Source organism: Hemiscyllium ocellatum, chromosome 12, assembly GCF_020745735.1.
Source record: "Hemiscyllium ocellatum isolate sHemOce1 chromosome 12, sHemOce1.pat.X.cur, whole genome shotgun sequence".
Classification (NCBI taxonomy): Eukaryota; Metazoa; Chordata; class Chondrichthyes; order Orectolobiformes; family Hemiscylliidae; genus Hemiscyllium; species Hemiscyllium ocellatum.
The window spans coordinates 86,699,638-86,713,031 of NC_083412.1; the positions used below are offsets into that span (position 1 = coordinate 86,699,638).

General features: G+C 42.0%; 1 protein-coding gene across 1 annotated transcript in view; it reads left to right on the forward strand.

Moving 5' to 3' along the window:
• LOC132821193 (pneumococcal serine-rich repeat protein-like) overlaps nucleotides 1-13,394 on the forward strand; it is an 83,757-nt gene that overhangs the window by 1,272 nt on the left and 69,091 nt on the right. The window contains exon 2 of the mRNA XM_060833837.1: nucleotides 6,561-6,642. Coding sequence (XP_060689820.1) covers nucleotides 6,561-6,642 — 82 coding nt within the window. The remainder of the gene's footprint in view (nucleotides 1-6,560; nucleotides 6,643-13,394) is intronic.

Below are 13,394 nucleotides of genomic sequence, written 5' to 3' on the forward strand. Positions count from 1 at the left end.
CCACCCTGCATCATACCTGAAAAAGACTCACAACTCTATGACTCTATGTGCAGGTTAGGTGAATTGGCCATATTAAATTGCACATCGTTCAGGGATGTGTAGGTTCGATGCAAAAGTCAGAGATAAATGTAGAGTAATAGGGTAGGGAAATAGGTTTGGATGAATTACTCTTTGGAGAGTTGGGCCAAATGGCCTGTTTCTACACTGTAGAGATTTTATGATTCTACCATGTTATCCAACAAAAGACAGGCCCCCCCGGCACTGGAACCATCTTTAAAATTCCATTATGTATCCAGAGAAGCACAGCTAATTTGGAGCAGCTCTGGATTGTTCCTTGGATATGGCAGACAGGGGGTATTAGCAGCTCGCTTTGTGGGAAAGGACCTGGAGGTCCTGGTGGTCACGATGGCGCAGAAGACAGACATTCACTTCTCCCAGAATGGACAGATGCTGGACCTTGCCACTCTTCTCAAAGGTTACCAACTGGGTTAATGTAGTCTCGATGATTTGGAGGATTGTCCAGCAATGACCTTCCCCACTCTGCCTGGGTAGATGCTACCATCTTCTCTTTGTTACCTCAGAAGTTCTCTATCTCTGCCATTGCTCTTACCTTCCATTAGCACCCATGCTTACATTATTACTCACAACATCTCCCCTCAACTTGAACCGTTTCAAGTTTAACAATATCCTTCCTGTAGCAGGGAGACCAGAATAGAATGTAGTATTCCAAATATGGCATAATCAATGTTCTGTAAGTTGCAAAATGACCTCGTAACTCTGATGCACTGACCAATATTGGTCACTTAGGGGAGCTTACCATTTCCCCCCATTTGCACTATCGCTACCATCTGTGTAATTTGTACCTCTCTTAGTATATAACCTTCTTTATTCCAGGGAAAACGGCTCCCAATAGGGTAGGAAGAGTGATGGGCTGTCTAATATTTGGCTTTTCACTTCTTTTGAGGAGTCTGACCCTGACCATTGCAAGTGGCTGACTGACTGTGTTCCAAACCCTCACTCATATTGGAGACTGCCCTTGACTTACATACCGGTACTCCCTGACCTGCTGACATGCACAACCCATCTTCTGGCTTTGTAAGTGCATTACACAGCAAGCCAGTGAAGAAATAGAATGAATCTTGCATCTCTGGCTGAAGGGTTAAAGGGCACAAAGGCAAGAAAAGGCAAAGCAGAATGTTGTAAGCATCCACGTAGCCTCCGAATGAGTGAGATCTCAGACATCAAGCAAACAGATCAGTATAATCCAGCTGGGAGTTGCTGATACAGCTTTAAAGTGCATAATCCTACAGTAAGTAGATTGAAGATGGGCCATGATATTATAGAGAAGCTGGCAAGTGTCACACCAAGGTCTGTGGATGTGAGGTACCCAGGAATTATGGGATATAGGAGGTCATTCAGCACATTGTGCCTTATTTTAAATTCATTCACATGCCATGTCTGCATTTATTGCCCCTGTCTAATTGCTCAGAGGCCCATTGAGAGTGAATCTGGGACCCCATTGCTGTGGGTCTGGAGTCAAACGCTGGCCAGACTCTGTAAAGATGGCAACTTTCTTCCCTAAAGGACAAGAGTGTAATAGATGGATTTGTCTTGACAAATCACAATAGTTTCTTGGTCATCATTAACCTCTTAATTCCAGATTTGCATTGAATTCGAATTCCACCATCTGTCATGGTGGGATTCAAACCCAGATCACCAGAACATCACCTGGCTGTCTGGGTTAAGAATCCAGTGATCATTTTAGTGATACTAAGGTCAGCGCTTTCCCAGCTACCTATCTAGGGCTAAGCTACTGCCTTTTCCCCAACTCCATGCACACAATTTCTATCTAAATAACCAGCCAATACCCTTCTGAAGCTTCAATTGAACTGTCCCCACCACATTTCCAGGCAGCGTATTCTAAGCTCGAACTACTCACTGGGTGGTAAAGATTTATCTCACATCACTTTTGCTTCATTTGCACATCACTTTATATTTATGCCTTTGTGTTCTTTTTCTCTTTTACCAGTAAGAACAGCTTCCCCCTATTTATTCCACATAGCCTGCTTGTGATTTTGAAAACCCCATCAAGTCTCCACTCAATCTTCCTCTCTTTAATGGAAACAGTCTCAATTTCTTCAATCTAACGTTTCTCATTCCTGGAACCATTCTTATAAATTCTCATTAATGGAGCCTTTCTGTAAATACTGGCATAAATAGTAAATGCTGAGATGCTGGTACCGGGTGTCACAGATGGAGGACTGGAGGAGGAAGTGTTGAGCTAGAATCATCAGGTTCCTGCTCTGACTTTCTTCTTATGAATTCTGGGTGTTGAGTTTCCCTGCGGTGGGTAATAGGGAGCTACATAATACGGAGGCGAGATGTGCAGTTAGTGATCTGGCAACTCTCAATACTCCCTGTTGATAGACATCCAGCCACTACCCTGCAATAGCCTTGTCTTGACACCTGGACACCTGTCTACCCACAACCCTACCCCCCTATCCATCCCAAACCACCATCCAACCCCGTCCACTCCCATCCCACCCACCTAACTCCATCGAATCCCGTCTGCCCCCAACTCTGCCCCCCCGTCCATCTCTAATCACCCAATCACCAACCAACCCCCGTCCGCGCCCCCCCACCCCCAGACAACAGGACTGTATAACAACAGCAAGACTGCTGCTGATAACTCTCCAAATAGCACATGTATACACACACACACACACACACACACACACACACACACACACACACACACACACACACACACACACACACACACACACACACACACACCATTTTGACAGGTTCCATCTTTGTCCTGTACAGGACAATGTTGGGGAGATTTTCTGGGAAGGGGGTTCAGGGTACACCCCTGTGTAGAACTCCAGGGACTGTGTGGGGACAGAGAGAGAGTTCGGGAAGTCAGTCATTTGGAGATGGTGCCTGTAATGTCCAAGACTATTCTCAGCAGCATTTCAGTGAGCCGAGTTCATTTTTAATCATTGTACCTGAAAACAAAAGATGCAAACAGGGTTGGAACAGCTCTTTGTCATAATGTTTCTATCGGGACTTCACAATCCCCTTCAGATCATCCAATATTTGGATAATTGATATTCGGATAATGAAGGTTCCTCTATATTGTGATCTGTGAGAGCTGGCCACACCCAATCAGATTGTTAAATAAAAAAAAACCCAAGACCTGCCAAGCTGTTTAACCAAGTGGCTTCCAGTATCCAGTTTTGTACTTCAGCCTTACAACCTCTCTTCAAAAAGAAAGGACAAAATAATCTCTTAAAGTGACAGCATTGTCACATCATGTATAGCACTATCATCACGTTAAATGGGATAGATTTCAAACAGACAGAGCAATTCAATTCTGAGCACCTGTGAGGCACTATGGACCTTCACCAACAACAAAACTGTATTCAACCACAATCTGTGTTCTCATGGTCCAGCCATCATGTCAGGGCATCAGTCCTGGTTCAATGAAGAGTGTAAGAGGGCATGCCAGGAGCAGTACCAGACATACCTAAAAATGAAGTGTTGGCCTGATAAAGCTATAACACAGGATTACCTGCATGTTGAACAGTGGAAGAGGCATGTGATATACAGGGCTATTTGATCCCACAAACAACAGTTCAGATATAAGCTCTGCAGTCCTGCTACCTCCAGAGAATTGAGATGGAGAGTTAAACAATGAATAGAAAGATAAAGCTCACAATATGTTCATCTTAAGTTATAGGATGGATGGAGACGGACTGCACACCAGAGCAAGTGACCAGGCTGAAGTGTTTGCATTCATTTTCAGCCAGAAGTGTTGAGTGGATGATTTATCTCATCTCATGTTAAAGTATACTGCATCTCAGATGCCTGTCTTTTCCCTCTCACCATAAACCTATGCCCTCTAGTTCTGGACTCCCCCACCCCAGGGAAAAATCCTTGTCTATTTACCCTATCCATGCCCCTCATGATTTAATAAACCTCAATGAGGTCATCCCTCAGCCTGACCCTCCAGGGAAAACAGCCCCAACCTGTTCAGCCTCTCCCTATAGTTCAAATCCTCCAAACCTAGCAACATCCTTGTAAATATTTTCTGAACCCTTTCAAGTTTCACACCATCTTTCCGATAGGAAGGAGACCAGAGTTGCACGCAATATTCCAACAGTGGCCTAACCGATGTCCTGTACAGCCGCAATATGACCTCCCAACTCCTGTACTCAATACTCTGACCAATAAAGGAAAGCATACTAAACACCTTCTTCATTATGATAAGTAAATGAGAATATCATGCCTGAAACATTTATTAGAATTCTTTGAGGACTTAACAAGAAGGCAGCAACTGTGGTTGTGACCCCCAGCTGTTCCAAGGATCTGCACATACCAGTCAGTGTGCCAACCCTGAATTAATGCATTCACTTCTGGTTTCTCCAGCTGCTGCCATAGGTGGACTTTGGAAGTCCATACAACAGCTGGAGAAATTAGATGGAACATAGCATGCAGAATAGAGCATGACAACCAGTAGATGTAATATACTAAGATTTCCAAAAGGCTTTGAATAAGTTAACACAAATAGGGCTACTTAAAAAAATTAGAGTCCATGATATTGGGCATAATACAGCGGAGAAATTAGAGAATTGACTAGTGAACATAGACACAGAGTTGGAATAAGAGGTGCACTTTTAGGATGGAAACATGTAACCAACGGAGTACCTCAGGGATCAGTTTTGAACTCTACTATTTACAGCATTAATCAATGACTTGGATGATGAAAGTGAATGTATTACTGTCAAATTTGCAGATGATACAAAAATAAATGGGAAGGCAAGTGGAAAATGAAAGCACTCTACAGAGGGACATGGTTAATTGAGTGAGCAAAAACAAAGCAGATGGAATATAATATGGGAAAATGTCAGATTATGCACTTTGGCAGGAAGAATAGAAGAGCTGAATATTATTTAAATGGGGAAAGGCTGCAGAAAGCTGCAGAATAATGAGAGTTGGTACAAAAATCACATCCTAGCATTGATATTCAGCAGGTGATCTGTTTTGGTTCCCTTATGTAAGGAGTGAAAGTCCGTCATTGGAAGCAACCTTGAGAATGTTCGTTCATATAGAATAGTTTCTTAGGAGGAGTGTTGAGTTAGTTAGTCCTGGAATTTAAAAGACTAAAAAGTGAACTTACTGAAACATATGAGATTCTTAGAGGGCCTGATAGGATAGAGATGGAAAGGATGTTTCCCTGGTGGGACAGTCTCGAACCGGAGAGCATTATGTCCGATAACACTCACTTAAGGCAGAGTTAAGGAGGAATTTCTTTTCTTGGAAGATGACTAAGCTGTGGAATAATTTACCAAAAAGAACTGTAGAGGCTGGCTAATTATGTAAAGGCAAAATAGACAGAATTTTATGGAGAACAGGCAGAAAGTTGGAGTTTATAATTATCAAATTGGCCATGACCTTATTGTATAATGGACCAGTTTTAATGAGATAATGGCCTACATTCTTCTTCTACCTCTTATGGTCTTTTGGTCTAAGTAGCAAGTAACATTCACGCTAGCCAATAACCATCTTCAACAAGCAAGAATCTGACCAGTTGGCTTGACATTCAATGCCACAATCGTTGCTGTTTGACATTCAAAACTAAGCTGGACTAGCCATATCAATACGATTGCTGCAAGTACAAGTCAGAGCTTGGGATTCTGCAGCAAACAACTCACACACGATTCACCTAATGTTTGTCCCCTAGCTATAGGACACAAGTCAGTGTGATGGAATACTTACCACGTGCTTGGCTAGGTCTCCAAGAACTTTCCAGGAGCTCAACATCTCGACTTGATATATACTCTATCCATTAACTTTAACATTCACTCCTTTCATTACTAATGAACAATGGAGGGTAGTACGATAGTAATTTCCATTATGTAATACATAAGCTCCTCTAACAGCTTCCAAACATATGGTCTAAGCTACTCTCAAAGGTCAAGGGCCAGGAATGCTTTGGAATACGATCATGGCTAAGTTTACTTCCAAACAACATGTTGGTCTGACATGGAAGAATAATGTAATTCTTTCACTGTCTCTGGGTCAAAATCCTGGAACCAAAACGCTAGGGACTGCTAGAGTTCAAGAAGGTACTTCGCTATCTCCTTCTCAAAGGCAATTAGGGATGTGAAATAAATGGTAACCTAACCACAATACCCACGTCTCATGAATGAATTAAAAAAATAAGACAAATCTAGCATTTCTAATATTCTGGTGCATCACCAAAAGACAACTTACTCTTGAAATAGCAATAAAAACATATTACAATCATTAGTTGCATTTGTGGAGTTTCTAAAGTGTATTTCATGTATGTAAGTATTGTAATAATCAATTGGTGCTTCTCAACATGTTTGTGGCGGAACTTTGATTTATCAATGAGTAATTCTTTTGAGACTACCATTTTGAAGTACTGGGGCAGTTACCTTTGGCCATTTCTTTCACTTGCTTCATTTCATTAATTAGTCTCCAACCGGTCTGCAAGTATTTACCCTCTTTGATCTGTCTTTTCCTTTCAGTTGGATACAGAGTATCAAGTACGGCAAATTCTTCATCAACTGCACAAGCCCCTACTGCATCAAATGGAACAAATGCTACAAGGTCTGCAACAACAATACGATCAACAATGACATCACTTCCCGCTACATCATACACATCAAATATGCTAAAAGGTGTGAGAGTTCAATGCTTCTTTTCAATGACCCAGGCAGACACTACACCTTCAGTGCATCAACTCTGTCAAACTCAATGACATCTGTACCTTTACCTAATGCATCAACTCAGTCAAACTCATTAACATCAGTGCCTCCATATGGTGTAGCAACTCTGTCAAACTCAACAACATCTGTACCTACAACTAGTCGATCAACTGTAATGAACTCAATAATGTCTGTGTCTACATCTAGTGTATCAAGCCTGCCAAACTCACTCACATTTGAACCTACATCTAATGGAACAACTGTGACAATCTCAACAACACATGTACCTATGTCGAATGCATCAACTCTGTCAAACTCAACAATGTCTGAACCTACATATAACGCACCATCTGTGACACACGCAACAACAGCTCTAGCAATATCCAGTGCATCAACTGTGATGAACTCAGAAATATCTGAATCTACATTTAATGCAACAATAGTAACAAACACAATAAAAATCTCAATCTACATCAACTCTGTTAAATACTATAACATCTATATCTCAATCTAGTGCTTCAAGTGAGACAAGCACAACAACATCTGGAACTAAATCTATTGCATCAACTCTATCAAACTCAACAACATCTCACCCCCTTCTAGTGCATCAACTCGGTCAAATGCTATCATTTCCATGCATACATCCAATGGATCAACTGTGATAAACTTAACAGTATCTCTACCTATATCTGTTTCATCATTTCTGTCAAACTCAGCAACATCTGTACCTATATCTAGTGCATCAACTCTGTCAAACTCAACGACATTTGTACCTACACTCAATATCTGAACCTGTATCTAATGCATCAACTTTGTCAAACTCAAAACTACCCATACTTTCATCTAGTGCATCAACTGTGTCAACATTATAACATCTGTTGATAGAACCAGGGCTGAGATTTTCATGAAACATCCGATTTTACCCTTTCACTTGTGTGGCAGCTTTCTGGAGGCCACAGCTGTTGCTGCTAGCTATTCTGAGTAGAACTCTCCCTCTCCAGTTGTGGATCCTCTGCTATGATCAGAATTTATTTGCCTGAAAGCACCCTAGTGCTTTTGGAGGTTCCCTGGTTGTCCGCACCCTTCCATGACAGTACGCCAATTTGATGGCATGGCTGCCATCCTTCTGAGGCCTGAGATACTCTGATTCGAGTCTTATTGGCTTACTTAATGTCCTTAAAATGTATAATGTTCCCTATAACTTGTTTTGTTGCCATCTTTTCTTTGCTGTAACGGTACAGAAACAGGCCATTTGTCCCGAATATTCCCCAACCCACACTTCCCACAGTTTTAGCTCTTTTGGCAAAGGCCTCTAAATTGGTTTCAATCAAACACCGATCTAAATCTCTTGTCAATTTTACTATTCAGTTTGCTGCAACACATATTGAGGAAGATCTGGTTGTGTTTAACCAGATGCAGATGGCATTCATCTCATGTTGCTGTGTAAAACTGATTGAGTTAAAAATCATTATCTTCCAAAATTCTTTCTTCCGGGGTTGTGGGGATTGGTTTTATGTTTGCAGTTGGGGGTGTGCTGCCACTTGAAGAGAATGGTCAGGTGGTCTGAAGACAGGGGCTAGGGGAGGCAGTCTGAATCCAACTGTGGAGCTGAAAGAACCCACAATAAAGTCTCCCCTGTTCACGTTTACCTCATGTTTTATTCATAGCTCGAATGAACCATGAACATAATTGTTGTGGGAAGAATGGTGGAGAATGGGATTGCATGCGATGTTAGTGCAAGAGGAGTGGAGGATTGGGGAACTTTTATTTCCATGGATTAAATTTAGGCTGAGAGACAAGGAACAGAGAGTCATGATGAATGACTGTTCATCAGACTGAAAGTTGGTTTGCAATGAAGTTCCCTCCGAAGATCTTGGGCTTCTCTTAATCTGTATGAAAGATCGAAACTTGACCATGCAAGACACAATTTCAAAGTTTCCAAATGTCACAAATACTGGGAATACAGTGGACAGTGAAGTGAATAGTTGATAATATGAAGAGGATACAGACAAGTTGGTGAGATGAGTGAACATGTGAGAGATAATATTTAATGCAGAGAAATGCAAGATGATTCTTTTCTTTATTTATTCAGCTTTGTGGGATATGGACATTGTGGTTGGGCCAGCATTTACTGCCCGTCCCAAGTTGCACTTGAAAGGTCGTGATGAGTTGCCTTCTTGAGCCACTGCAGTCCACCTGCTGTGGGTTGACCCACAATGTCTTTAGGGAGGGAATTCCACCATTTTGACCCAGAGACAGTGAAGGAGTAGTGATATATTTTCAAGTCAGGATGGTTCATGGCTTGGAGGGGAACTTGAATCTGGTGATATTTCCAGATATCTGCTGCCCTCATTCTTCCAGATGGAAGTAATTGCAGGTTTGGAAGGTGCTGTCTGAGGATCTTTGGTGAATTTCTGCAGTGCATCTTGTTGATAGCACACACCGCTACTACTGAGCATCAGTGGTAGAAGGGGTGGATGCTTGTGGATGCAGTGCCAATCAAGGGGGCTGCCTTGTCCTGGATGATGTCAAGTTTCTTGAATGGTGTTGCAGTTGCACCCATCCATGGAAGTGGGGAGTATTCCATCACACTCCTGACTTGTGCCTTGTAAATGGTGGACATCCACTCCCTCCACAGCCAATGCTCAATAGCAGCAGTGTGTACCACCTACAGAATGCACTGCAAAAATTCAGCAAGGGTCTTGGGACAGCATCTTCCAAACCCATGACTGTAACCATATAGAAGGAGAAGAGAAACAGATGCTTGGGAATACCACTCCCTGAAAGTTCCCCTCCAAGCTACTCACCATCTGACTTGAAAATGTATCACTGTTCCTTCAGTGTTGTTGAGTCAAGATGGTAGAACTCTTCCGTAGAGGTGCTGTGGTTCAACCTAAACCAAGTGGATGACAGTGGTTTGAGAATGCAGTTCACCACCACCTTCTCAAGGCATTTTGCTGTGAGGTGATGGCTAAATGGTATCTATGTTAGCTGTTATTTCAGGTAATGTTTTTGGGACCTGAATTGACTCCCATAACAAACATTGGAATTTGAATTCAATAACAATCTGCAAGTAGAGTCTAATGGTGTCCAGCATCTGCAGTCCTCACTTTTGCCTATCATGAAACCATTGTCAGGAAAACTGACCTTACTCACTCATGTCCTTTAACGAAGGAAATCTTTTGTCCTTAGTGTGACTCCAGACCCACAACAATTGGATGGAAAAACATTGCCTTGAATTGATGGGGCAGCAGGCCCTCTAATCTACTCGTTGTGGCCTGCTGTGCTTTGACCAGCAACACATTTTCAGCTGTGATCTCCAGCATCTGCAGACCTCACTTTTTACTCGAAGATTTTATCCTACTGCGAATCCTCTTGCAAGGATGCCTTCCTTGAAGAAGCTCTCTTCCTCCCTCTACAAGGATTTCAGTGAGTCTCTCTCTCACTGCACCCCCCAGGTCATCTCCTCTGCACAGAAACTCTTCCCCCAAGCCCCTCCTCCCTACCTTTTATCTTAGCCTGCTTGGCTACTCTCTCTCATTCCTGATGAAGGGCTTATGCTCGAAACGTCGAATTCCCTATTCCTGAGATGCTGCCTGGCCTGCTGTGCTTTGACCAGCAACACATTTTCAGCTGTGATCTCCAGCATCTGCAGACCTCACTTTTTACTCGAAGATTTTAACCTACTATGAGGATTAGGATGCAATAATGAGGAATCAGGAAATGGCAGATGAGTTGGACGAACACTTTGCATCAGTATTCCAAAAATACTAAATAATCAGGGGCTAAAGGGTTGAAGGGGTCGGGGTGGATGGGAGCAACATAAACACAATAGCTATCACTAGAGAAAAAGTACTGAGGAAACTAAAGGGGTTAAAGGCCAATTGGTCCTCAGGACCTGAAGGGTTGCATCCTAGGACTTTACACGAAATAACTATAGAGATGGTGGATCCACCAGTCATGAACCTCAAAGAATCCTTAGATTCAGGAAAAGTCGTTGAGGATTAGAAAGCTGCCAATGTAACAATCTTATTTTAAAAAGGAGGGAGACAAACAGTAGGCCAGTGAGAGTAACATCCATCATTAGAAAGATGTGAAACAAACAATGCAACAGCAGAACATTTGTAATGAATAATATCATCAAGCAGCATCAGCATGGCTTCCTGAAGACTAAATCATGCCCGACCAATTTATTAAAGTTCTTTGACAAGGTGACAAGCAGGATGGATGGAGAGGAACAAGTGGATGTAATATATTTCGGTTTCAAAAGGGTGTTCAATAAGGTGGCACACACTTTACAAGAGAACAAGATGTTGGGAGGTGAGCCACAGGATTCAGTGCTGGGGTCGGTACTATTCACAATAAATGTTGAGTTGGATGATGGAAGTGAATGCGCTCTTGGCGGGTTATTGTGGATGGCACAAAAACAAGTGGGAATTGCCGATAGTGAAGATGACACAATGAGGAATGTAAATATGATTAATGAGTGGGCAAAAAATTATGGAGGTGGCATGTGATGTGGGGAAATGTGAGATTATCCACTTTGGCAGGAAGAATAGAAGAGCAGAGTGTTGTTTAAACCAAGAAAGTCTGCAGACAGCTGTGGCATGGCCAGACTGTGGAGTCCTCGCCCATAACCATGAAGAGACATGCAAGACAAATGGAAGGTTGGACTTCATTTTGTAGGAAATGGGATATAAAAGTAATGGCGTGTTGCCAAAAATTGGGGCAGCCCAGTGGCTCAGTGGTTAACACTGCAGCCTCACAGCACTAGAGTCCCAGGTTCAATCCCAGCCTTGGGTGACTGCCTGTGTGGCGTTTGCACATTCGCTCTGTGTCTGCGTGGGCATCCTCTGGGTGCTCCATTTTGCTCCCACAGTCCAAAGATCTGCAGGTCGGGTGAATTGGCCATACTAAATTGCCCATAATATTAGGTGCAATAGTCAAAGGGAAATGGGTGTGGGTGGGTTATTCTTTGGAGGGTTGGTGTGGACTTGTTGGGCCGAAGGGCCTGTTTCCACACTGTAGGGAATCTAATGTACAAAGTGTTAGTCAGATCACATCCAGAATACTGCAAACAGTTTTGGTTTCTTTATCTCGGAAAGTCCTCAAAAATATCACTTTCACAGCAAACAGAAATCTTAGGCATGGTTTAATGGAAGTGTTCATGCTTCTATATTAGGAACTCACACAACCATTCCAAAACATAACCAGAAGATCTAAGCTGCCATTTCAGTACAGTGTTCCATGTGACTGAAGGCCAAAGGATCTATGGTTACTGCAATCTACATGCTCCTCTTCAATTCAAACAAATGCTACTTAGTATTCCTGGTTCATTAAGAAAAAGCTGAGTTTCCTCCCTGAGTTATTTCCAATTCCTAGTCAGCCCCATGTGGAAGAAATTATAAAATTCAATTATGTAGCATTGTACAGTAAAATTACTCATATCAGTATTTTAGGATTTATTGCTACATCAGAGTGTTTTATCTAGGAACTACTGGATTATTAATGATTGGTTAATTATTGTTTATACAGATGATTTAAGGATATTTAACGTGGTCATAACATTGAAATCCAGAATATTCAGTAATGAGCTTAGAAACCCTGCAAGTGAAGTCTGGAGGAATTTGTCAGCTGAAATTAAAAATGCAGTAAGTGAAAAATCTTCTTTATTCTCTCAAAGAAAAAAATGTCATAATTGGGAGAATAGAATGGAATTTTTACACCAAATACTCAGCCTGGCTATCCTTTTCAGCCCCACCTCAATCCCCCAGGACATTGGAATAACACTATGTTGGGGAGGGTGATGGTTGAATGGTACTATTACTGGACTGTTAATACAGGGACTCAGGTAATGTTCTATCTGGATTCAAATCTCACCATGGCAAATGGTGGAATTTGAATTCAATACAAACATTAACTTTGAAACTAAAAGTCTAATGAAGGCCATGAATCCATTGTTGATTGTTGAAAAGACCCATCTGGTTCACCAGTGCCCTTCAGGGAAGGAAACTGCCATCCTTACCTGATCTGGCCTACATGTGACTCCACACCAACAGCAATGTGGTGACTCTATCTGCCTTCTAGGCAATAAATGCTGCTCTAACCAGTGACGTCCACATCCCATGAATTAATTTTAAAAATCTATTCCACTAGGAATAGTCCAGTTCAACAGGAAATTCTGATCAATTTATCAATTATGTAGTTATCCAGGAAGGCATAGGGTCAGGAATATATTAGCATTGATAGCAGATTGGTTAATTAACAGAAAACAAAGAAGAGGATAAATGGTTGTTTTTCTGATTGGAGATCAGTGGCTAGTGGTGTGCCTCAGGAATCAGTGTTGGGTCGACAATTATTCACAATTTAAATGGACGATTTGGAATTGGGGACCAAGTGAACAGTGTCAAAGTTTACAGATGACTCTAAGATGAGTGGTTGAGTAAAGTGTGCACAGGATTGTGAAAGCCTACAGAGGGATTTAGATATTTTAAGTGAGTGGACAAGGAGAGTCTGGCAGATGGACTACAATGTTGGTAAAAGTGAGGTCATTGATTTTGGTAGGAACAACACAAAAAGGTCAATTATTTAAATGGTGAAAAATTGCAGCATGCTGCTGTGCAGAGGGACCTGGGTGTCCTTGCGCATGAATCA